This window comes from Lampris incognitus, chromosome 9, assembly GCF_029633865.1.
Source record: "Lampris incognitus isolate fLamInc1 chromosome 9, fLamInc1.hap2, whole genome shotgun sequence".
Taxonomy (NCBI): Eukaryota; Metazoa; Chordata; class Actinopteri; order Lampriformes; family Lampridae; genus Lampris; species Lampris incognitus.
Genome location: NC_079219.1, coordinates 12,227,287 through 12,252,339, shown reverse-complemented (window position 1 = coordinate 12,252,339; position 25,053 = coordinate 12,227,287). Strand labels below are relative to the sequence as shown.

At 44.4% G+C, this 25,053-nt stretch overlaps 1 protein-coding gene across 8 annotated transcripts; it reads left to right on the top strand.

Annotated features, from left to right (window-relative positions):
• Window positions 1–2,466: 2,466 nt before the first annotated feature.
• On the top strand, window positions 2,467–24,588 carry LOC130117749 (FXYD domain-containing ion transport regulator 6-like). Of its 8 annotated transcripts, none has more exons than XM_056285947.1 (10): window positions 2,467–2,879; window positions 5,707–5,763; window positions 5,972–5,998; window positions 15,936–15,959; window positions 16,467–16,490; window positions 22,858–22,932; window positions 23,597–23,633; window positions 23,825–23,863; window positions 24,256–24,278; window positions 24,386–24,588. In XM_056285947.1, exons 2-9 carry the CDS (start codon window positions 5,712–5,714, stop codon window positions 24,257–24,259), a joined length of 282 nt encoding a protein of 93 aa, XP_056141922.1. In that variant the 5' UTR covers window positions 2,467–2,879; window positions 5,707–5,711; the 3' UTR covers window positions 24,260–24,278; window positions 24,386–24,588. The 8 variants fall into 8 exon arrangements, with proteins under 8 accessions (XP_056141922.1, XP_056141924.1, XP_056141921.1 ...); XM_056285946.1 differs by having other exon boundaries at window positions 2,478–2,879; window positions 5,704–5,763; XM_056285949.1 differs by lacking the exon at window positions 16,467–16,490 and having other exon boundaries at window positions 2,472–2,879.
• Window positions 24,589–25,053: the final 465 nt, after the last annotated feature.

Sequence of the window (25,053 nt, the reverse complement as noted above, 5' to 3'; positions counted from 1 at the left end):
GTGTTCGGTGGGGGAGGGGAAGTGGAGTAGTGTGATCCTCCCACGCGCTACGCCCCCCCCTGGTGAAACTAATCACTGTCAGGTGAAACTAATCACTGTCAGGTGAAAAGAAGCGGCTGGCGACTCCACATGCGTCGGAGGAGGCATGTGATAGTCTGCAGCCCTCCCCGGATCGGCAGAGGGGGTGGAGCAACAAGCGGGACGGCTCGGAAGAGTGGGGTAATTGGCCGGATACAACGGGGGGGGGGGGGCAGACCCATCTCGCGAAATGCAAACTGTGTGCAAAGTCATCATCATTGAAGGTGTTTTGTTAAAGATCCATTGTTATAGATCTAATGTCCACTGTTGCCCCTGGGTGGGTGCATGGACCTGCATTATTAGAGACAAAGGTCCCCAGAGTATTATTTGAATCTGTTTGCGCTCTGTGAGTTTCCTCTGCCAGTTGCATCATTGAAAACCTTTCTAACATGTCAGTAGACTGTAGAGATGTTGCTTCTTGGCAGAAGGTGGAGCACAGCTTAAGTGTCTCTCACCGTTCAGAGGCTTCACGTTTGGTCTCAAAAGCATGGCTACACAAATGTGGCTGGAAATCCTTGTTTTTGTTTGTTTGTTTGTTTGTTTACCTTTGTTAAACAGGATGGAGAAGAATGTGAAGTTGTCCGGCTTTTTGTTAACTGTCAGTTGAAGCTGACTCATATCGCATGTGCTCCATTTTGATTCTTGTCATATTTGAGGCTTTACTATACCTCGTTATCTTCACATTTTAGTTGTAAACAAACTTCATCACACTCACATCATCCGTGTGAACCTTAACCAATAACGCCATCTAGTGGACGTTGGGAAACATAATTTCTCTTGCGATCATCTGCTGATGTCAGGTGCTGAGGATGTGCCAACATCATAATCAAACTCCGTTATCTTGGGTACCTTGTCTTAGGCACCTGGGTTCACATGTTTTATGTTTTTCCATACAAAATATTCTCCTTGTTCTTAACAGTAAACAATTTCTCATATTCTTTTGGAATTGGGAACAATTATTTCCTACCATTGGAGTAGTTATTATAGATTATTGATACATTTCCAACTGAATATTCCATGTGTCTTATTTGAATCTTCCAAGTGTTTGGTCATCTGTAACTTTGGCTACCATGTGGATTCTGCCCAGATAGCATCCGGATGTGGGCCACGTTAGGCAATGATGCGACACTGATGGCCTTCTTTGGCCCTGATAAAATGGATGTGAGCCTGACGTGGCCCACATGTATAATAGCAAATATGGCGCAAATATGCCAAATCAAATATGGGCCAGCTTTGGCAAATATGTGGCACATGCGGCATTGCTATGGCTTGGTTCTGGCCCAGATCTGGCAAACAGGAGCGGACCGCCCAAGTGCCATCATTCCACGCGGTATGTGGGCCGGATGAAGTGTCAGGTGTAGGACGGGTCCGGGGCCACAGCGATTTTGCTATCTGGGTGCCGCTTCCATCCAGTCACCCAATACAATACTTGAGGATAGCAAAATAAGGAAATCCCTTTGACTGCGTGGACTCAGTGAGCTGGTTGCGAGACATGGGGTTCTCCAAAATGTCTTGGCGCCTGTCAGTCATGACAGATACCCGACGTCTGTCCAAAGCGTGCTAAGTTATGACTCCCAGCCTTCTGCAACCTCACTGCTGACATCTGGGGCCAGTATTGGTTCTGAACCCCCCGGTGGAAGAGAGGATGGAATCTGGCAACCTGGTGGGGTTTTAACCAGGGGGCCCCTTCTCACATCGCTGAGCGATAACTCAAAACAGTCTGCACTGGTCAGCTTGCACGGTGACGAGCAGGCACAAACGTATCGGCCTATTTTTCCCAAAGCGTTGACCTCACAGTCTCTAAGACCCATGAGCTAAGTTATATTTGAAAGTCTATGTGCCTTTATATTTTATTTGTTTGAGTTGAAAATTATCACCTAGAAAGGACTGGATTTAGGATGTTGGGCAGCGCACTGGCTAATATGCTAGGAAAAGCTAAACTAGGCACGCAGGCACCAGAGCTTGGGTTCGAGCCCCGGGGTAGCCCAACCTTGGAGGTCGTACTGGGTCGTCCTCTGTGTGGAGTTTGCATGTTCTCCCCGTGTCTGCGTGGGTTTCCTCCCACAGTCCAAAGACATGTAGGTCAGATGAATCGGCCGTACAACATTGTCCCTAAGTGTGAATGTGTGTGTGCGTGTGCCAGCGGCTTGTCCAGGGTGTCTCCCCGCCTGCCGCCCAATGACTCCTGGGATAGGCTCCAGCATCCTCACGAGCCTGTGGTTTGGATAATGGATGGAGTTGAAAATTCAAGTTTTGCATAGTCACCGGTTGCACAAGTGGCTGTGATACGTGAGTGTTAAGTCTGCTGCATACCAGTTGCACAGCAAAGACACAACTCCTGCCGATAATTCCCCTTACAAAGTCGCTTTGTAAGCTGCGTTTCTCCATCAGCTGTTTACCGCCGCGCAGGGGGGACTGGGGTAATTTTGGCGTGTAAACCTCAGTGGCTGAGCCGGCCACTCACGCCGATACCCCACCCCCCTCTTTCCCTGCTCATTCCCGGGAGTGACACAGATGATTTAGACCAGCCCAGCAGAATGTTGGTGGAGAGATTTGCCTGAATGCTGTTTTTGACTCGGGTTTTTTTCCCCCCTTGAATCAGATCTCAGTCCTCTACGAGATCCAATTTGATTAGAAACCAGCCAATCTAGCGTTTCACGTGTGGCTAAGGCAGTAAAGTTGGAGCTGAAGAGGGGGTAGAAGAAGAAGGAAAAAAAACCTTGCCAACAAAACGTCGGGACGGCGCACTTGGCGGAGACAGACTCACATAACGCACCGTTTGTACTTGGTCACTCGTATTGGTGAGTTTGTCTAATTTTCCAAACTTTTTTTTTTTTTTTTTACTCTAAATGTGTATTTGCCCAGTGGTTTTTAGATGGACGGCTGTGTTTACGGTAATGCTTTTGTAAATTCGGGGTTCGAACTGCGAAATAAGATTAACCTGAGTATGTTTTTTTTTTCCTTCCTACACAAGATTTCCATTGAAGCTGGCTGGATCTGAAACGCCTGAGTCGGTTTTTTTTTTTACAGCGTTCCGCCGAATACCTTCCCGGTCACGTGACTCTATAGCGCGACCAATGCTGCTTGTTTTCCAGCGGAGCGTTTTCTCCTCGTTAAGCGTGCGTTTTGATCCGCGGAGCTGCGCTACCCAGCGTGCCGCGGTGTGTCGTGTCACTCTGCTCGGAGGCTCCGCGGTTGCGAGCGGCGGGGCTCGGCGCATAAAGCGGCTTCTGTGGAGAAGTTGCGTTAGCGCCACATGTTTCGGGGTGCCGTCGGAGGCTTTTCCTGTCCGCGGAGGGCAAACCCGACTAACGCGGCCCCCGTGCTTCAGCTTTCCGCTGCAATGTTCTAGGCACCCAAGTTGTGTAATTAATTAATCATTTTGATTTCAGTAATTACGGCGCGTCGTTTCTGGTTGACGGCTAGACGGTCGTAGGGAAGAATCTACAACGTTTACTTTTTATTATTATTATTATGATTATTATAACCGGTTATTTTCTTGCCCGGTGCGGGATTCGATACGGGTGTACTGCACCACAAGGCGACATCACTAACCGCTCGGCTAAAGGGTCAGAGCCGTTAGCTAGGGGCTAACGTGTCTTATTAGTAGTTTACATTATTATTCACGAATTAAGTGTCGTTAATATGCCCAAAATAGCTTTAATTTTGCTATCTACAAATCCCGTGACCACACGCACGCGCCACTTTTGACTTGAACTGCGCGCGCGTTTCTATATATTACAACCCCCGGTGTTCAGAATCGAGTGGAAAGTGAATAAACTTTTAGAAATGTTATTACACTCTGCACAGTAGTAGTGGTGGTTAAGCTCGCATTTTTTAGGAACTTTTGCCGAGGAAAGTAAGCAGGTATCGCGAGGAGCCGACTGACAAACCAGATGGTAGGCCCGCGCCACATCGCAGCGTGTGTCTCCTTTTAGACGGGATAGCGGTCATTTTGACCGCTTTTACGTAAGCACAGCAGCGTATGTGTGGGATTTTCTGTTGGCTCCAAAGTGCGAGTGATTGATTTTGTGGATATTCGCACTTAGGTCTTAAGAGCAGACTTTGAAATATAAACTATTATTGGCCCGTTACAGCAAGAATGTTTTGGGGGGGGGGGGGTTCTTCTTAATTTCAAATCGTGGGCCTGTGAATCCCACTTTATGATAAGCCTCGGGAGTTGTAGATGCTTTCACAAGGGCCTCTTTACTGTCTGCCCACTGTGGTTAGTAGGCAAGCAAACGCGATTATTGGATTGGTTCTTGTTAGGGTAACTCATGCTGCATTTGTTTGATTAAAGCTGATTGGCAGGCCTTTGTTGTTAATCCAGCTCTCGGGGTTGACTCCAGCCACATGTTCACACTACCAATCTAGTCATGCATGAAGCTCGTTGCTTTGGGTAAGGGTGGGAATCCAATGTGGGCTTTGATCTGTGCAATGCAAAATGTATTCATCGGTTTAGTTTCTCTGTCCCCACCACCCACTTAAAAAGCTAAATGTGTACCAGTCTGCAAGAGCGATTGTCTTCGTGTTGTGTTACTTTGTGTTGGTGTAATGCAGTCAGTTTATGAAAGCCCAGCCAAATTGTTTTAGGGCATGCAGCGTCCCTTGCTTTGGTACTATTCCAGTGGCTCTGCAGCCAGGAGTCTGGTTATAAAACCTCCAAATGTAAACATGTAGCATAGCAGAATCTCAAAGAATATACAAGGTAATGCGTGGAGAGAAAGCAGAGGAGTCGGGGGTACGGACAGTCGCTTGTGATCTGTAAACTATTTGACCCAGCGAGCAACTGCCAATGAATCATGTTTGTAACGCACTGACCAAATATCAAATGCAACTTAACACTTGACTTGCCTTGGACCCCTCAACTGCTGTACCCCCGTGTCTTGAGCTGCTGAGCCTAAAATAGACCATGTTCTCTTACCCGGGAGCCAAGAGGTCCTTATAGGTGATATCCTCTATATCTCATACAGGATGAGTGCATGAGATATTATGTAATGTCTTGCTGAGTCAGAGATTTATGTCCCCATCAGAGAGAAATACAAAATTAGAAGTGTCAACGAAAGGCTCCAGAGTATTAATGGAAGTGCCAGCCATAGCTTCAGTCTAATGCACAACAAGTATCAACAAGTTTGATTAAAACTAAGAATATTCAGATTAGCCAACTCTTGTTGCAGTGATCTAAATAAGAAGTCACAATTTCACTTAACCTTCAAATTTTGTTTAAGCTGCCATTTTGGAAATGGGCACTAGAGGTAAGCATGTTTGCTTGACTTTGCAAACAACTACCTCAGTGTTGGCAAGTGAGGTACAGTTGCTGTGTTTCAGGGTTGAAGGAAACCAGCACATCTCATAACAAGGCCTCGCTTCATCCAGCTCCTCTGGTCTTATCCTCAAGGGGCAGCCATTGAGTACCAAAGTCTAAGCAAAACAGTTGATAAATGACAAGTAAAATTGCTTGAACAAGCAGTGTTCCTATATATTTTCTTTATCTATCTATCTATCTATCTATCTATCTATCTATCTATCTATCTATCTATCTATCTATCTATCTATCTATTTATTTATTTTTTGCATGTGTTGAGTATGCCATATTACAATGCATGCTTGTTTATTTCTTACCAGCAGGTAGAATGGAACTTGCAGCGGTGGTGGCTTTCTACTCCTGGCTAGCTCCTGTACTGGGTAAGCCTTACAGCTCACTCTTTGTCACATGAAAACACACCCTTGTTTTATTCGTAAGACTTAATTCAGTGGTAAGAGGCTTTTTCAGAAACCGCCCCCCTGCAGAAATAGATCAGTACTGCTAAGGTAGTGCTTTTACAGTAGCAGGGTCTTGAAAGGTTTTATTTTGGCTTGTGATTATAAATGAATGGGTTTGTCCACGTAACAGGGTCAGCATTTGGCAGGGAAGTGCTTGGTGAGTAGATTTCGCCACTGTGATGGTGATCTGGTTTTGTGGTTTGGCAGCTTAGTTTGTCGGCATGGCTTCTTTTGATGCACTCTGATTTTTTTTGTTTTTTTTTTTGTTTTGTGCACTGTTTTTGTTGTGTCTGTCAAGTATTGCCCCTTGATATTGATGCAATACTATATATTGATAAGGATTTCACCATAAATCCACATTCACAATTGGCTGCCTTAAAACACTCCTCCATTAGCCGAGCTGCTGTAAGAATAGCTCATGTCAAAGTAGTACACCATTTTGTCAAGCCAGGGTTTTGAGTAACCAGTCATTTGGGCTGTTGCCAAATTTCTCGTGTTATTGTGAGCCTATTGCCCTTAGCTGTTTTTCTGTGTGCTGCATGCCATCAGTTCAACTTGATCCTGAGCAGATTTAAATGTAAGCTGATATTATTGATTTTTTTTTTCTTTCTTAAAAATTCTTGCTGCTGCATAGAGAGCTCTAGTTGAATTGTCCGTGGAATATGGTGGCCAGGGTTGCAGTCTTATTTAAGTAAAGTTTGCCCAGCAACTGTATTTGGCCAAGATATTTTGCCCTCTATTGTAAGACGATAGAAGATAAGGGCAAACCGGGTCGAGAGTAACACGGGATGAACGTAACATGGGGATTTTCTCCGAGCTCTTGCAAGTCTGATACATCTAACTGCATCAGCCCACACAGCACTTACCAGAACTGCGAAAAATCATTTGTATACATCATACTTTTGCAGAGTTATACCTGAAAAGCTGTTTTTCAACGTGGTAGGTAAATTAACGCAAATGGCAACTTTTTTTGAATGACAAGATGTGTTTATTGCTTCATGTGTCATAGTCATGATCATTTGACAGACTGTTAAGTACTTGGGCACATCCTGACATTGGCCATGTCAGTTTTTCGCTATAGAAGCAAGTCATGTGCAGGAGTCATTGTTAGGACGAAAGCAACAACAAGTGTTTCTTTCGCCTTCCTGCTAATACAGTCACATTGTTTGTGTTACACCATTTAATGATAATCTTTATTTCGGACACACAGCCGGTCCATAGCATAAAAGCAACAATAAAAGAAAAAAAAAACATTTAGGCCTACATGACACCCCTACACTCCACGAGCACTCTCACACACACACACACACACACACACACACACACACACACACACAACATGTGAGGCATCCACACACGTACCTTACAATACAGTCAGTTCATCAACAGATACAGGCTGTCTCACCAGTGCTTTTGAAGTCTGGATGTTAACCAATAGCAGCTTTTCATAGGGCTGGTTAGAGCAGTGTTTCCCAACCCAGTCCTCAAGGAACCCCTATCCTGCAGATTTTCTTTGCAACCCTGAATAGCTACCTATTTGTAGTTATTCAACCAATCAGCAATGAATTGTGCCAGATGTTGCACACCTTGCATAATTAAGTGCTGTGGGATGATTGGTTGAGTAAGTACAAGCAGGGATACCTATGCAGGGTGACAATGAAAATCTGCAGGATAGGGGTTCCTTGAGGGCTGGGTTTGGAAACGCTGGTTTAGAGCCTCTACGATGCTGTTCTCGAACACATCCAGGTGACGCATAAAATTATACATTAGCCATCTTAAAAGTACATCACATGTAGACACATCTGAGGACACAAACAACTGACTGGCACTATGCCACCTGGGGACATGAAGCCACAACCTCATAGCATCATCGTAAGCCACTCTGAGCCTCTGCATACTTCTCTTCCTGTAAGAAGACCAGAGATGAGCTGTATACGGTGGTGTTACATAAGCTCTAAACAATGAACACTTGACATCAACAGAGCACATAGAGAACTTCCTAAGCAACTTATTAGCCTGGGCATAGATTTTACAGCATTGCTGGTATATATCTCTGTCATCCATCAGATCATCAGAGAGGACATGTCCAAGATATTTTATGTCCTTGCATGTATTGAGAGGACAATCTGATAACTGAAACACAGGAAAATTTGATTTCCTGTACTCTCTAGTTCTGACAATCATGACATTACTTTTTTGGCGTTATATTTAATGTCCTGTTCTTTGTCATACTGTGAGCACACCTTCAGTAGCTGCTGAAGTCCAGCACTATATGGGCTAACTAAAACTAAATCATCAGCATACATGAGGTGATTGATGACAGAGCCACCCACAAGACAGCCCGTGTTACACCCAGTCCGCTGTCTCGACAGGTCATCCATATACACGTTGAACAAAAAAGGAGACAAAATTCCACCTTGGCGAACCCCATTGTCTACATGGAATGGGGCAGACACATCATTGTCCCATTTAACCTGAAACATCCGATGAGCATACCAGAAGACAAGAATTCTGACTATATAATCTGGAACACCTCTAGCCAGCAATTTCATAAATAATTTATCATGGTTACCCTGTCAAATGCCTTGGAAGCATCAATAAAACATAGAAATACAGTAGAATGTTGGCTTCTATATTTGGCCACTATCTCCTTTAAAGCGTAAATGCATAAATCAGTGCCGTGTTTTCTTTTAAATACAAACTGATTGTCAGTCGTGAGAACATACATTTCCAATCTAGTTAGGAGAATTCCTTCCAGCATGTTAGACAGAACACTGGTAAGGGCAATAGGTCTATAATTGTCCATACTATTTAGTTTGCCAGCCTTGTCTTTAAGGACAGGGACTAACAGTACAGACATCACAGAATCAGGAAGAACCCCATGAACCATAAGACCAGTGAAACACATGGCAAGCATTGGGCAGAGCCTAAGACTGGCGTACTTTAGGTGTTCTGCAGTAATGCAGTCCATACCACAAGTCTTGTTAGTATGTAGCGTCATAATGGCATCTGAGACATCAGCTGACCTGACTACCGTGTTAACAGAGAGATCAGCATTACCCACTACAACTGCATTACTTTTAACACAGTTAAATAAATTACAACTATGCTCTTGCCATACCTCAGCTATTTTGTCTGGGCCACAAACACCCTCAAGATCAGACGGTAGGGGGGTTTTATGATTACTCATGACTGACCTCTTCCCAGAAGTCATTATGATTGTTACTTTGCAACTTCCTGGCAAGCGAGTCAGCTCTCATTGTGTTCTCATTTTGCTTAATAAAACGAAGAGCATATTTAAATCTTGTATTTGTAAGTTTTTTTATGCTCAAACAATGCCCCCTGTCTAGGCCTTCCTGACTCAGACCAGCATGCAAAGGCTCCTCTAGCTGCAGCATGTTGTTCAGCCACAAACTCATTCCACCTAGGTTTGACATTATACACCTTATTCCTGTGTTTATGGAAGGGCTTGCTGGAGGCATTAAGAGCCATCACAATATTATCGTACATGGCGCAGAGGTCAGCATCATGAGGTAGGTCTTCGCAATTCATAATTAGGTGCATTAAAGCATCCATAGGCAGTGCAATGTTATTAAACAATCTGTAAGTTAGGGTAGAATATCTATCAATATCCTCCTCAGTCAGATTTGTCCAATTTAGCTTCCTGTATTACCAGCATTACCAGTAACAGCCAGCAGGGGTACATTCTCAACATTTAGTAACATAGCAACAGGTATGTGATCAGAGGTGGCCAACCCATAGCATATCTCTATATTATCCAAAGAGGCATGGGCATCTGCTGTACACATACAATGGTCAAGCCAAGAAGCAGTATGCCACGCTTCACTTACATAAGTAAAACTCTTATCAGGCAAGAATACTTTGCTAGATAGTATTAAATTACTATCATTACAAAACTGCAGCAGATATTTTGCAAATATAGAATTGTTATCTGACAAGTCAGCATTAAAATTTCCAATTACATAGACACAAGTCAAGTCACTGTCCTCAATAAAAGAATGAGCAAAGGCTAGCCTGTTCAGAAATTCATCCTCAGTCTCATAGGATTCATAAGGTGTATATATATTTAAAATTATAAACTTTTTATCATTATGATTAAACTCGAGCTCAATGGCCCAATCAACATTTAAACGTACCACCTTAACCAGTGGATCGTATTTGTAGTTCCAGAGTATAGCCACACCACCAGGTATCCTACCTCGTACTATTTTTGTGCTGAGATCAGTGATGGATTCACCAGCAGCATGGAAATCCTCGTGTATTTAGTTCAGTCTGTCTAGGTCCTGTTTGGCAAGACAGGTCTCTTGTATGCACAGAATGTCACACTCATCCAGCAGTGTGTCAACCAGCAAACATCTTGATTTATCCGCAGCACTTTGTCCTACACGCAGGCCGCGTGCGTTGTATGATACAATCCGCATTTTGAGAGTTTAGGTGCCGGGTGCGGCTGCTGCCCTATCTGGCACAGTAGCACCGACGCTAAACCCTGTAACCACAGCCTTGTGTGGCTCAAAGTATCACCTCACAACAGAGCCTTCCGGCCAGATTTCCGGGGTTCTTCATCTCCGCGACTTCATTGCATTCAGCACACACTTTAAATGAGCTGAATCTGTTGCGCGCAGTGCCAATGCGTTCACAAATCACATCACGGCCAAGCTGTTCTTTAAGATAGGTAGACAGCATCACTGCATCAAGGTTTGGTGCGAATTTGGTAGCAAAAACACTTACCAGCTTCATACACACCACCTTAATATTGCCATGTGCCCCAGTGCCAACAATAGGCTTAGGCATGATCCTCCATTCAGGTTTGTCGGGACGCCATTTTGACAAGCCGGGCTGGCCCTCGGTATTACTCTTCATACGTTGGCGCAACCCCCGCTCTGCAACCCGACTTCATTTCGGCGAGTCTTCCGCCACCACTGTCGGCCCTCCAGGCAGGCTCACTGCACTCCCCTCGCCTGCACCGACTCCACTGCCCGGAGTCAACTCCGCGCAAGGAGCAGGACCCGGGCCAACACTGAAATCAATGGCAGCAGAGGAACCAGAGTCACCCGCAGCCGTAGCCACCATCTCGCCATTATCCACAGCTGATGCTCACCGTGTGCTCCCGCCGGCATCTCCACCATCCCTCGACAACACCAGGCCATGCCCTCCGCCACGGCTCGGCCCCAGGTGGTGCTCCAGCACGGCAACTCTGCCATCAATGGTCGCAGTAACCGCACGCAGATCTTCTCCAATATCAGCCTGAAGTTTCATTGCGTGCCAAAGCGCACAAACCTCACTGTGGGGACACTTAATCGTGGAGAGCAGGTTGGAGGCGTCCAGGTTGTTAAGCAACACCGGCGGCAGCTCATCAAGACAGTGGGAGACGAAGCGGGGAACTTTCTCCCCACACTCGTTTAAAACTTTTAAGGCAACTTTTAATGTTATTAGCGTCTTTCTGTGGGCCTTTGTGCACCACAAACCTTTGTTTGGTGTCAGGGCAGAGTTCAAATAGCACTTTTTTAGAGGACTCAATCCACTCCGAGTCGAGGGTGTTTGAGGCCAAAAGTACTAGCTCGTCCTCATTGTTCTAATTTTGACAGCTAGGAAGTTGAGAAACTCATCTTCAGCTATCATTTCACCATTGACCCTCTCATAAATTGTTGGTTTTATCCGAGACCGGCTAAAGCCAAAAGCTACTGAATCACGTCGCTCACTCTCCGCCATCATGGTGTCTGTGGCAATAGCCGTCATGATGTTACAGTCAAAGTACACTTTCTGCTAATCCGCCAGATAATTGTTCAATATTACTGCGTTTCTGTTCTGTCAACCAGTACCTGCGCTTCTCCCCGCGAGGATCTGTTAAAACGTTAAGATTCTCGCATTAAAATGTTAAAACTTGTATGTACATTGAATTAAAAAAAAAAGGAAATTTGTTAGTAATACAGCAAATACTGTTAAAACTGTTAACACATCATTGATTGTTAGCCCCTATGTTCTAAAAATGAAATGTGATATATTTTATTAAGATAAGGGACGTAATATGTTTGTAATTACATACTAATAAGGACATTGTCAGACATTTTTAATTAAAAAAAAATAATATAAACAAGAATAATATAAACAGTTCTAGTTTATACCATTGCGTTACTTTTGACCCACCCGTGTGTCTCTTTCGTCTCGTCTGACACTGCAGTGAAATTAGTTTCATATTCGAAATTCACTGGTAGTTTCCCATCCTAACCTTAATAGCTTTGTGTAAAAGGGACCATTCATCCATCCATCCATCCATCCATTATCTGAACCGCTTATCCTACTCTCAGGGTCGCAGGGATACTGGAGCCTATCCCAGCAGTCATTGGGTGGCAGGCAGGGAGACACCCTGGACAGGCCACCAGGCCATCACACAGGGCTCACACACACACACACACACACACACACATTCATACCTAGGAGCAATTTAATATGGCCGATTCACCTGACCTACATGTCTTTGGACTGTGGGAGGAAACCGGAGCACCCAGAGGAAACCTACGCAGACACGGGGAGAACATGCAAACTCCACACAGAGGACGACCCCCAAGGTTGGACTACCCCGGGGCTCGAACCCAGGACCTTCTTGCTGTGAGGTGACTGCGCTAACCACTGTGCCACCGTGCCGCCCTAAAAGGGACCAATGTTTTCAAATTAGTTTTATATAGGAAAATACGGCTGATCTTTCACAGTCTTGTTCAATTTAACAGCTTTAGTGGTTGTGACGGAATTGCAAATATACTTCATTGACTATCCATCTAAGTAGCGCTTCTCTACAGGAGTGTATAAGGACTGTCATAAAAGTGCTATTTATGTATATTCAACTTCAGTTGTGACACAACTGTGCCTGTTTTGGTCGTTGTGCAACTGTGCTGTTTATAAGATGGAGGATACCTGCAGTAAGCTGAGACTGGCGAAGTCACTTAGATGAGTGATGACATGTTTCTCCCACTAAACTTTGTGTCCAGATGAACTTATTCACCTTTCTGGGATTTCCTTACCTGGATTATTGAGCATGCATCAAGACATGAAACTAATTTCACCATGGTCCAACTGACGGGGTCAAAAGTAACAATGCACAACTTCTGTTCAAAGTCAAATTATACCAAAGTTCTTCCAAATTTGTACAAAATAGCACCTGGTATTGATAGAACACACATGTGAGTTGTTGATCACAATGAAAATTAGTTTCTGTCTGTAACGCTATCTTTTAAAATGATGTTTATCTGAAAAGAGTTACTTTCAACCCGGTTCTCCTTATACTTTATTGATCCCTGTGAGGAAATTCATCCTCTGCATTAAACCCATCATACACACACACATACACTGGAGGCAGTGTGCAGCGCCCAGGGACCAACTCCAGTTTTCTGTTTGCTATTGCCTTAGTCGGGGGGCACAGACAGGAGTATTAAGCCTTACATGCATCTCTTTGAAAGTGATATGATACAGACCGGTAGTAAGTGACCAGTGACAACCCTTAAGCTACTTTTCTATGCACTGGTGTAGTTCTCTTCTGGTTCAAGTTATATCTTGCCAAATGGAAACAGTTTGTCACCATCAGATACTCCAGTTCCACGCTAGCTCCAGTTAACCAAGGCATGCCACAAGGCTCTGTGCTTGGACCCCTCCTCTTTACCATCTACATGCTCCCCTTTGGTCAGATCATCCGCCACCACGGTTTAAGTTTCCATTGCTATGCTGATGACACACAGCTTTATCTCAGCTCCCCCCACAATCCCTTGTCAACTGCCTCCACCACATAAAAAGCTGGATGTCACAGGATGAGTAACCCCAGCTTTAATCGTGTGTCATCACTCAATGGAAACTCAGACCACTCGCAATTGTGTTTTGTTGACTTTAAAAAAAAAAGAATTGCTTCTATTTTGTGCAAAACTGTAATGGAAAACCACCGATTGGGTTAAGTTAGCGGCGTGTGACAGACCCAATCACTCTCTCTCTCTCTCTCTCTCTCTCTCTCTCTCTCTCTCTCTCTCTCTCTCTCTCTATCTGTCAATCTCAGTCTGTCTGTCTACTCCCTTGGGCAGAGGTTTTCCATGTGATAGCGGAGAATGGAATATTTATGAAAACATGCCTTTGTCTGTTTCAGCATTGGAGTTTAACTGCATATTTTCATTTCATGCTTGAATTGCATTGCATGTATTTAAATAAGGTTGATATTCCAGGGGAGGGGGGCACAGTGGCGCAGTGGTTAGCATGTCGCCTCACAGAAAGAAGGTCCTCAGTTCGAGCCTCAGGGTAATTCAACCCTGGGAGTCGTCCTCTGTGTGGAGTTTGTATGTTCTCTTGTGTCTGCATGGTTTCCTCTGGGTGCTCCGGTTTCTTCCCACAGTCCAAAGATATGTAGGTCAGGTGAATCGGCCGTACCAAATTGTCCCTAGTTATGTGTGTGTGTGTGTGTGGGGGGGGGGGGCTGTGATGGACTGGCCACCTGTCCAGGGTGTCTCCCCGCCTGCCACCCATCCCCACGACCCTGAGTAAGGATAAGCAGTTTGGATAATGGTTGGATGGATAATCCCGGTATGAGCCATCGCAGAAAAAAGCACCGTTGTGTCATCCTGTCGGAGTGCAGCCTCAGCTCTGTTGTCTAACTTCTTACATACCATAAAAACTTATGGACAGGTTTTGGGCTAAATTGGTCTAAAAAAAAATCAAACTTTTAGTCACATCTCGGTAGGAGAAACACTGAACTTTTTTGTTAACTTTCCCTTTTTTTTTTCCCCTGAAGTTTACTTTTTTTTTCTGGTTACTGCATCCTAAAGAAATTTTACAGACAAGCCTTTGCAACTGTGAGATTTTGTATATCATGGTACTTAACCCTTCAAATTAAGCATAAGAAGATAATTTCATTACATAATGGAGGTGTGATTTGGTCATGTATCCTATAAGGATGATTTCACTAATTTTCTCCCATATTGTTTTAAACAGCCAGTTGACACAGTACAAATCATAAGGCTTATGGGAAGATTATTCACTGCCCTTTGAAAGGTGTGAGAATGACAGGCAAGATTATTCCTTGAATGTGGGCAGTTCTGCTTACAAAAATATGAATAACTTATTGAGCAACTGTAACTGCTGTAAAGCCCCTTGAAGCAAATTTGTAATTTGTGATATTGGGCTACACAAATAAAATGGACTTGACTTGACTTAATGCTACGTCAGTTCAAAAGTTACTACTCGAATGAGCAATATGGGCTATCAGGGCTGGGCAGTCTTATCCAGAAAGGACCAGTGTGGGTGCAGGTTTTTGTTCCAACCGAGCAGTTACATGCCTGTTTCTCCTAATCAAGTTCCTCAGCAAAGACTCTACTGGTTGACTAGTGGGATCAGGTGTGTAACTGCTCGGCTGGAACAAAAACCTGCACCCACACCGGCCCTTTCTGGACAAGATTGCCCACCCCTGGAACCTCATGGAACACAAAGATGGTGGTTTTAGCTATGACTGCCAAATACAATAATATGCGACCTAGCAAGCATTAAAGAACACGTGTCAAAAACGAAATTACATGCTGGCACTGCAACCACATATTCAGGTTTAGCAATCATGTAAAGCTGCCATTAACTGAAACTCAAGTTTCAAGTCTCCCCAATCAGATAAGGATCTCGCAAAGGCGAAAAGACAATCACAATGATAACCATGCACTGTGTTTCCGAAATAACCTTGATAAAAGCTGGTCGAATGTGTTTCCCTTGAAAGATGACTCCTATGGGGAGTCAATCCTGTATTCAATCATCGCTGTCATTAGATCAGTATTACAAATATGCTGCGATAGGAACATGCCCTTATATCTGAAGACCTCCATTTTATGCATACATGATTTTGATTTCATATTCGGGACTCATTTTTAATTATATACAATGTTGTCATTTGCACAAAAAAAAAAATGCTGGACTTTAGGATCGTTTAAATACCCAACTTGTCTGCTGGACCTCCATAAGAGCTCCCTCAACACCTCACCATCCCCACTACTAACTGTTCACTCAAGCACTATCAGGTTGAGTCTCCAAAACACTAATTGTCTCTCTGCTTGTATTCACAGCTTCAGCGGTAGATGGTCATGAAGGTGAGTTTTTTCATGCTTCATTTTGGTTTTAGTGAGCAAGGAGCTGACATAACGTTAGATCCTACACAAAGCCTAATAAAGCTAATTTGCATACACCTTGCAGGCTCATACCTGACCCCAAATCCACATATAACCCCACATTTCCATGAAAAACATTAGTTTTGTTCAAAGGTGCTTTCAGAATCCAAAATTGCAGCATATATTCAGAACACTGTTGATATTATACGTATGTGGCAGGATCAGTGGCTCTGTAAGATCTGCTGGTTTGCCATTGTGGTGGCATGAGTGTTGTATTCTCTGAACTATGTCAGTGAGTAAATGTGCCTCTCATTTGGTGCTTCTCTCGCTCTCGCTCTTTCTCCCTCTCTATTTCTCTCTCTCACTCTTTCTATCGTTCTCTCTCTCTCTCTCTCTCTCTCTCTCTCTCTCTCTCTCTCTCTCTCTCTCTCTCTCTCTCTCTCTCTCTCTCTCTCTCACTCGCTCTCTCTCTCTGTTCTTTCCTGCCAGACTATGACAGTGCTTTTCATTATGGTGAGTGTTGAATGGATCAGCGTGGGGCTTTAACATCTGACTCTCCCCAGGAAACATCTGGGAGGTTAGGACGGGTTTGCATTTCCCATCCATTTTTCCAGAAGCCATGGAAAACATTCACCCTGAGGTCAATCTTGGGGAGTCCTACTGCCAAATATTTCTAATTCTGCCAACTATGCCGTAGTCTTGTGTTGAACAAGCCAGTTACCAAGCTGCCCGCATTGTTTTCGATTGTATTCATCAGGGCTGTCATATGAATTCATGCAAATACACTTTTTATTTGTGTGTTTAGTGTTTTGTCAGTCGTTTCAAAAACTGGTTTATGTTAGAAGTATTGTCAAAACTTCATGGATTTTGAAGGTGAAAGTTTTGCTGGGGATGGGGTAAAATTTACATTGGTTAACACCAACAACACCAAGGGAGACTGTACAACTGTAAAGTTCTGGTTACGGTTGCCAGCTGCGGTTTGTTTGTTTGTGGTTCTGCCTACTTTTTAACTTTTAACAGCTCTGTTAGACCTTTGGGTTATTTTGATTGATTCTCTGGTTTGCCTCTTTTATGAATTTTTACTCGCTCATTGATTACTGCACTGACTCCCTGCACTACTGCTGAGAACTGTGAGGACTCAACCTCCCGCTGACGGAGCTAATGGCTAACTGGAGCTAACTTTCTTTTCTGTGATCATCTGTCAACCAGTTTAATATTACTATGCCTTGCAAGGACTGCCTAAAAACAACAAATGACATCTGACAGCTCTCGCATGAACCGCAAAAAAAGGACGCTTTTATCCGATTTTATTGACACTGCAGCATCACAGTCCAAAACCATCTCAGTTATGAACTCGGCCATCTCCTCTGGGGTCCATCATCTCGCTGCCCGTCCTCCTCCCGCTTCATTCCCAGCTCACAGGCTACCTGGTTAGAGGTGGTAGTCAGATGTAGCAAGATGGGAACACCTTGAGCTACCTTGCCTCCGGCCATAAACCTCTCACATCGGCTTGCCGTGCTATCGGCTTATGCCATGGATCACCCTGTTGATGCCCCCGTGGCCAATGCTGTTTCCATGGCCGACGTTACCCCTTCCCATGTGGAACTGGTCCCTGCTGCAGCTGGGACTACTCCTGCTTTAACGGCTGCTGCGGTGGCCGACCCACCTCCAGCTCCCACTGTCACTGCAGGTCCTGCTGCACGAGTCCCCCTGCACCGTCCTCCCTAGCGTTCGGGCAGGTTGGTTACTCCCAGTCCCAATGCCGCTCCCTCAGCCCAACAACATTCATCCCCTCCCAAGAGTTTCCCTGACAGCACTGTCAATCAGTCACTCCCCCCCCCCCCCACTACCTTGATTAAGGGGGACGCCATAGTCCGAAACATCCGTTTCATAAATGCGGTCACGTGCTGCTTCCCTGGAGCCACTACTCCTGCCTGACATCCTGGAGAAACTCCCAGGACTCCTTGATCCGTTTTCAGGAGCTATGAGAGTAATAGTTCATGTCAGCTCCAATGACACTGCCCATCAACAGTCTGAGCTGACAAAATGTGATTTTATCCATCTTTTTCATCTTCTCAACAAAAACAGCGTTTATTTCTGGCCCAATTCCCACACTGGGTCGAGTGGGGCATTTTAGCAAAATTCTCAGCCTTGAGTCCTGGCTGTAGTACATGAGTATGGCACACAACATTGTTTTTATTCCTAACTTTGACTCGTACTGGGAGCCCTCCTGTCTGTATAGAAGAGACGGTCTTCACCTGAACATGCTAGGTAGTCGCATGCTTGCTGCTAATTTGCAGCACACTGTTCTGTTCTCCACACATGACTGTCTATTTACATCACACACATGCATTCCTTAACCCTCTTCTTAACCTTTGCCCACAACAATGATTGTTGCATCCTTGGCTCACGCCGGCTGTCTCTTGTGGCTGTTCGACCTCCCCCCATTCCTGACCGTATCAGTACCAAACATCATTTACCCTCACCGTCGCCACAACAAATGACATGGGAATCAGTCCAATCTCCATCCCCTTCCTCAGCCCTCACAACCTATCACAAAGCAATGTCATCTGATTCTGGTTTTGTTCAACACTCATTCATACAATAACAAAAGCCTCATTCTGAATGAATGTATGACTGACTGTAACCTTGATTTCTTCTGCCTCACTGAAACCTGGCATAAACGTCTGGACTATTTCCCACCAAACCAAACAACACCCACAGGATTCACATATATTGACAAACCTCATCTTGAGGGGCAGGGTGATGGTGTTGCAGCTGTTTACAGCAATGGCATTAAAACAACCACCATTTCCATTCCTGCCACTCATTCTTTCGAACACCATGCCTTCAATTTGTCTAGTCCCACTCCCTTGGTCACGGCCATTAACTACAACCTCCCCAACCAAACCCCTCCTTTCTCTCTGACTTCTCTGATTTTCTGACCCAGCTATGTGCCATCTCACCTTCCATTCTCCTCCTGGGTGATTTTATCTGCCGTCTACTATAGAATTCCTGGGACTGCTGCAATGCTTCAACTTCAGACAACATATCAACTTCCCCACTCACAGCCGTGGCCACATCCTGGACTTGGTCTGCTCCACTGGTCTCACAATACATCAACTCTTCAGCCTCAACCTCAATATCTCTGACCCCCTGGCAATCACCATGGACATTGACATCCCTATCCCCATCCAAAAAGTCAAACACATAATCCATCCATCCATCCAGTATCCAAGCTGCTTACCTGAATTCGGGTCACAGGATGCTGAAGTCTATCCCAGTAGTCATTGGGCCAGCAGGCGGGGAGACACCCTGGACAGGCCGCCAGTCCATCACAGGGCCGACACATTCACACCTAAAGACAATTTAGTACAGCCAATTCACCTGACCTACATGTCTTTGGACTGTGGGAGGAAACCGAAGCACCTGGAGGAAACCGACGCAGATACTGGGAGAACATGTAAATTCCACACACAGGATGACCCGGGACAACCCCCAAGGCTGTACTACCCCAGGGCTCGAACCCAGGACCTTCTTGCTGTGAGGCGATTGCGCTAACCACTACGCCACTGTGCCGCCCTAATATCCTTCAGAAATCTTAAAATTGATCTCCCTCTCAGCTCTTTCTGCATCTCTTGCCAGTAAAATGTCTGCCTCCCCTCCCCCGCTGTCTGATAATTCCTACAATCTTGTCAAATATAATAATAATAAACATTTTATTTAAAGCCTCCTTTCATGACACTCAAGGTCACCTTACGTCAGATACAAAAAAACACAGCAGTAAAAAAACATTAGTGCAATCAACAATAAAACACACAATAGAACATACATCAGCAAAAAGAAGAAGAAGAATTGATGCTGTTAAAGTGAGTATGTTAGTCTAAAAAGTAGGGTTTTAAGAGCAGTTTAGAATTCTGTAATGGAGTCCAGTAAGCGGATGTGATGGGGAATGGAGTTCCAGAGTTTGGGTGCAGCATAGGAGAAAGCCCTGGCACCCATTGTGCTGAGGTTGATGGCTGGTAGCGCCAATAGACCTGCTGGTGAAGACCACAGGGAGCGAGATGGAGTGTACGTTTTGAAGGAGGTCTGTGAGATAAGAAGGGGATAGATTATGAAGAGCTTTGAATGTTAATAATATTTTAAAATTAGTCCACTGTGACACAGGAAGCCAGTGTAATTGAATCAACAGGGGAGAAACATGGTCAGTGGACTTTGAACGTGCAATAATCTGTGCTGCAAAATTCTGGATGAATTGAAGTCGGTGAATAAGTTTGTTGGGGATGCCTGCCAGGATCGCATTGCAGTAGTCAGTGTGTGATGTGACCAAAGCATTGACTAAGACTTATGTGGAGTGTTGTGTTAAAACAGGGCCTAGTCTGGAGATGTTTCGCAGATGGAAAAAGGCAATCCGGGAGACATTGTTTATATGACTGGAAAAGGAATGGGTACTATCTAGGATAACACCAAGGCTCTTAGCCTAAGCAGAGACAGATATACGTATAGTGGCTCCAGCAATGGGGAGTGAGCAAATATTAGTTTTTGAGAGTGTAGGTTTAGTGCCAATGAAGAGTAGCTCAGTTTTAGTGCTGTTGAATTTCAGATAATTGTTAGTCATCCATATCTGTCTATCATGTAGACAAGCAGTGAGGGTTCTTGAGGGGAGAGTGGAAGTGGGCTTAGTGGACATATAAAGCCCTGTATTATAATGACATACTCTCCTCCTGCCTTGATCAGCTGGCCCCAATTAAAACCAAAATAGTCTCATTCACACACTCAGTTCCCTGGTATACTCCTGAACTCCATCAAATGAAATCCTGTAAGCGCCAGCTTGATAGAATCTCTAAGACAACTGGTTTAACAGTGCATCTCCAAGCCTACTCAGACTACCTTCAACAATACAAAGATGCTCTCATCACAGCCCGGTCAACCTACTACTCACACCTCATACTCTGGCTCCACGAACCCAAGGTTCTCTCTTCTACAATAGAAAAAACAAAACTTCTCAAATCCGGTGAAATACCTCCAGTCCCTTCACAGTTAACAAGTGCAACTATTCCCTTTCATTTTTCCAATCTAAAATTGACACTATCTACAGCAACCTGACCACCTCCACCCCCTCCCCTCTTTACCACTCAGCCCCTGTCAAAGTTCTCCCCCGTGTCCCAAATGGAGCTGTCCAACCTCATGGTAGGAATGAGAAGCTCCACTTGTCTTCTGGATCCTATCCCATCCAATCTTGTTAAGGACGGTCTCCCACCTATTTCCTCATTCATCACAGAAATCATTAACTCCTCCTTCAGCTCTGGCTCAGTCCCCCATACATTTAAACTGGCTGCTGTCACCCCCATTCTCAAAAAGCCTGGACTCAACCCTGATCTTATGAGCAACTTCTGTCCCATCTCCAATTTCCCCTTTCTGTCGAAAATAACGGAATGTGTTGTCGTCTCCCAAATCAAAGCTCACCTCATCTCCACCGACCTGTTTGAACCATTTCAATCTGGTTTCCGCTCACAGCACAGCAGAGAAACAGCCCTCCTTAAAGTCACCAACGCTGACCTCCACTCCTCACTCTGGCCACCTCAACATTCTAATCCTCCTTGACCCCACTGCAGCTTTGGACACCATCAACCACGCCATACTCTCCCGCCTTGAATCTTCCCTCAACATCACTGGTACTGCTGTCTCCTGGCTAAAGTAAAATATCAAAAACAATAGTTCATCAGCATCAACAACTGCACATCCTTCACCGTCCCCCTGTCCCAAGGCATCCCCCAGGGTTCAGTGCTTGATCCTCTCCTGTTCATCCTTTACATCCTCCACCTTGGTAACATCATACACCATCATGGTCTCCAGTTCTATTGATATGCAGATGACATCCAGCTCTACATTTCCACTAAATCCATCACCACTCCAACTTACTCTAGTCTGACCGTCTCTCTGAAATTAAATCATGGATGCAAGCCAACTTCCTCACATTAATTTGTGATAAATCTGACATGATCAGTGGTCAAGACCACTGACCACGTTTTCCTCACCATCGATAACTCCACTCTGTCTCCCTCCCCACACATCCGGAACCTCGGAATCATTTTCGACAGCAACCTCCTTTCAACACCACGTCAGTCAAATCACTAGAGCTGCCTTTTTCCACCGAAAAAAACATAGCTCATCTCTGCCCTTAACTCTCCTTCTCTGCTGCCAAAACTTTGATCCATGCTTTCGTCACATCTAGAATTGACTACTGCAACAGCATTCTCTACGGCTCATCATCCGAAGTCCTAAACAAACTCCTGTACATCCAGAACCCTGCTGCTCACCTGCTTACCTACTCCCGTGGCCACATCACCCCTGTCCTCCAGAACCTCCACTAGCTCCCTGCCCCACAAAAGTCCATTGTCCATCATGTAGGACATTAAAGTCCTTCTTCTCACTCACAAAGCCCTCCATAACCAGGCTGTCTGCTACCTCACGAACCTGCTCCACTACCATACTCCTTCCTTCAGCCTTCACTCCTCCGATGCCAACCTCCTGTCTCCACCACACAGGACCAAGCACAGGACCTGGGGTGACAGAGCCTTCTCCATAGCTGCCCCCTCCCTCTGGAATCACCTCCCAAAACACATCAGGGACTGTACTGATCTGTCCACGTTCAAATCGTTAATCAAAACTTACCTTTTTAGAATTGCTTTTCATGTGTGATAACTGTTATGTGTTACATGTTTTGGGTGTATTGTTTTTATGTTTATTTAATCTTATGTAAAGTGTCTTTGTGTACCTTGAAAAGCGCTATACAAATAAAATGTATTATAACTATTATCATTAAATCCACAGTCCATACACCTCTGCAATAATTTTAAATTGATTGGTTCCTTTTCAGATTATGAATCTCTAAGAATCGGCGGGCTGGTTTTTGCCGTGGTACTCTTCCTCATGGGTATTGCCCTCATCGTCAGTAAGTATTTCATCAGGTTAAAGTGCACAATATCCATGTACTGTCATTATAATTATGATCCCCTTGTTGTCTAAGTCATTCTCATGCTGTTACCAATTTCTGAAAAGGATTACAAAGTCCTGCTCGTCTCAGATGTGGACATGCATCATGCACAATTACAGCGGTCAATTTCCCTCACGCTTCAAACTCCTGCTCATCCCCACCCAGCAGTGCCCTTAAGAGCATCATCTTTCTCCTGTCGATACTTTAAATCAGTGCCTTTAATTCTGGTGGTAGCCCTTTAACCAAAACCAAGCAATGAATCAGTAATCGCAGACCTCCACCCCACAAACCGACCTTCACTTCCTGCCAGTCATGATCATGATGACAGAGTGGACCTCTGGGTGTCCCAAATGCCTCTTTTTGTGTGTGCGTGTGTTATGTGTGTACGTGTACACGGTTTAATATTAGATGCAAGCTTGCATCTAATGTTAAAGGTCCAATGTCATTTTAAGGCTATTTTCAAGAAGTTGGATGTCAAATGTAGCAGCTGGTGAACATGTTATGTTACAACAACCATTAGTTCGTACACTTGTAGACCCAAATAATTCCTTTTTAACCACATTTTCATTTAGAACTGCCCTGTTGGGATAAATAATGCCCTGATTTATTTTCCCCACTACAGGCCGAAAATGTACCTGCTCAAAGAGTGACAAAACAAGGTAAAGTTGGCAAAAATCCCGGAAAACACATCTGACCCTTGACATTTGTAAAAAAAAAAAAAAAAAGCCTTTAAAGTTTTGATAACATAATCCCAGGGGATAGTTCCTGAGAGCTTAAGCACTTTGAGTGGTCGGTAGACTAGAAAAGCGTTATATAAATGCAGTCCATTTACCATAATATTTTCCCTCAGGCCCAGAGGTCCTGATGCAGAAGCAGGAGTTCCAAGGGGGTATGGACCTTTTCCTCTCACATTCAGCCACACTGTATTTTCAATAGCCTAATTAAGCATGGGCATCTCAAAATCCACATGTTTATGATTTCAAAATGATCATCACCGTGCAATAACAAGCCTTTGACTGTACAGGGGGTTTTGTATGTTTTCTAAACTCCTTGAGACACACTATTTAAGTTACTTTTGTGTTGCAATGGGTTAAAACGTTGAGCAGTAAGTGGCAGTGTCCTATTTTATCTCTTATTTTCACATTCATGGCCTCATTACATGCTGCTGAGTGAGTATACTGCATGTTGTTTGTCTTAATTGTTGTTGGAACATGTGATGCAAAACAAATTTCCATGAGAACGGACAGCAGAGTTTAATCTAATCTCCGATTCTCTCTGCAGCTGAGTAAGTGGGTGAACATCAGGTGAGCACCTGGAAAAATTCATGATTCTAATGCATTGGCTCCTGTCTGAATCTGAGGCAGCTGTCTCGAAACAAGTCCACTTAAGAGCCCTCTCCTCCTTCTTATAGTGATACTGACTCTGGCCAGTGGAGGGCAGCAAATGACCTGATAAGAATTGAAGACTGCCAGGACTGTCTGTACCCCGAATAACTCTTGAAGTGTCTTACAATTTCATCCTGCTACTGTGCTCTTGGCGATTTTATATTGCAGTGATACTGTTTTTTTTTCTTCTTAATTTTCAAATGAAATGATGCATTAAAGGTAAACCCAAGTTGCTTGGTGGGTTTTCTTATTTTGTTTTCCCTGCCACGGGTTGTGAAGCGCTCCGCTGCATTATACACTTTGGAGCATCACGCTGATGCCCCATTAAACATGGCAACATGGACCCTGTGTTTTTCCCGAAAATATTTTCTGGGTAAAAACACTGGAAAGGTTCATTAAGGATGCAAGACAAATTAGCTGATAAAAGTGCCAAAATATGGGGAGCTATGCTATATTCTCTTCATGGAGGGGGTAAGGGCAGGGGGATGCAGGAGTTAATAAGATGCTGGTGCAATATGTATTTTCCTTCTAAGATGGCTGCTGGACTGTGTTGCAGTCCACTTAAAATCAATTTCAACCAGTTCCTATTAACCTGTTTTATGAGGAGTGCACAAGTAGGCACAATCATTCTCCGAAGTGTATTTACCCAAGCTGAAATTCCTAAACTAATAGCATTCAGAGCAACCAATGGCGA

Bases quoted from the DNA above. Each gene is read 5' to 3' on its own strand.
- LOC130117749 (XM_056285947.1), top strand. From the start codon at position 5,712: ATGGAACTTGCAGCGGTGGTGGCTTTCTACTCCTGGCTAGCTCCTGTA. The intron at 16,491-22,857 runs GTGAGTGTTGAA...GTTCCTTTTCAG, and splicing joins TGACAGTGCTTTTCATTATG to ATTATGAATCTCTAAGAATC. The intron at 22,933-23,596 runs GTAAGTATTTCA...TCCCCACTACAG, and splicing joins GGGTATTGCCCTCATCGTCA to GCCGAAAATGTACCTGCTCA.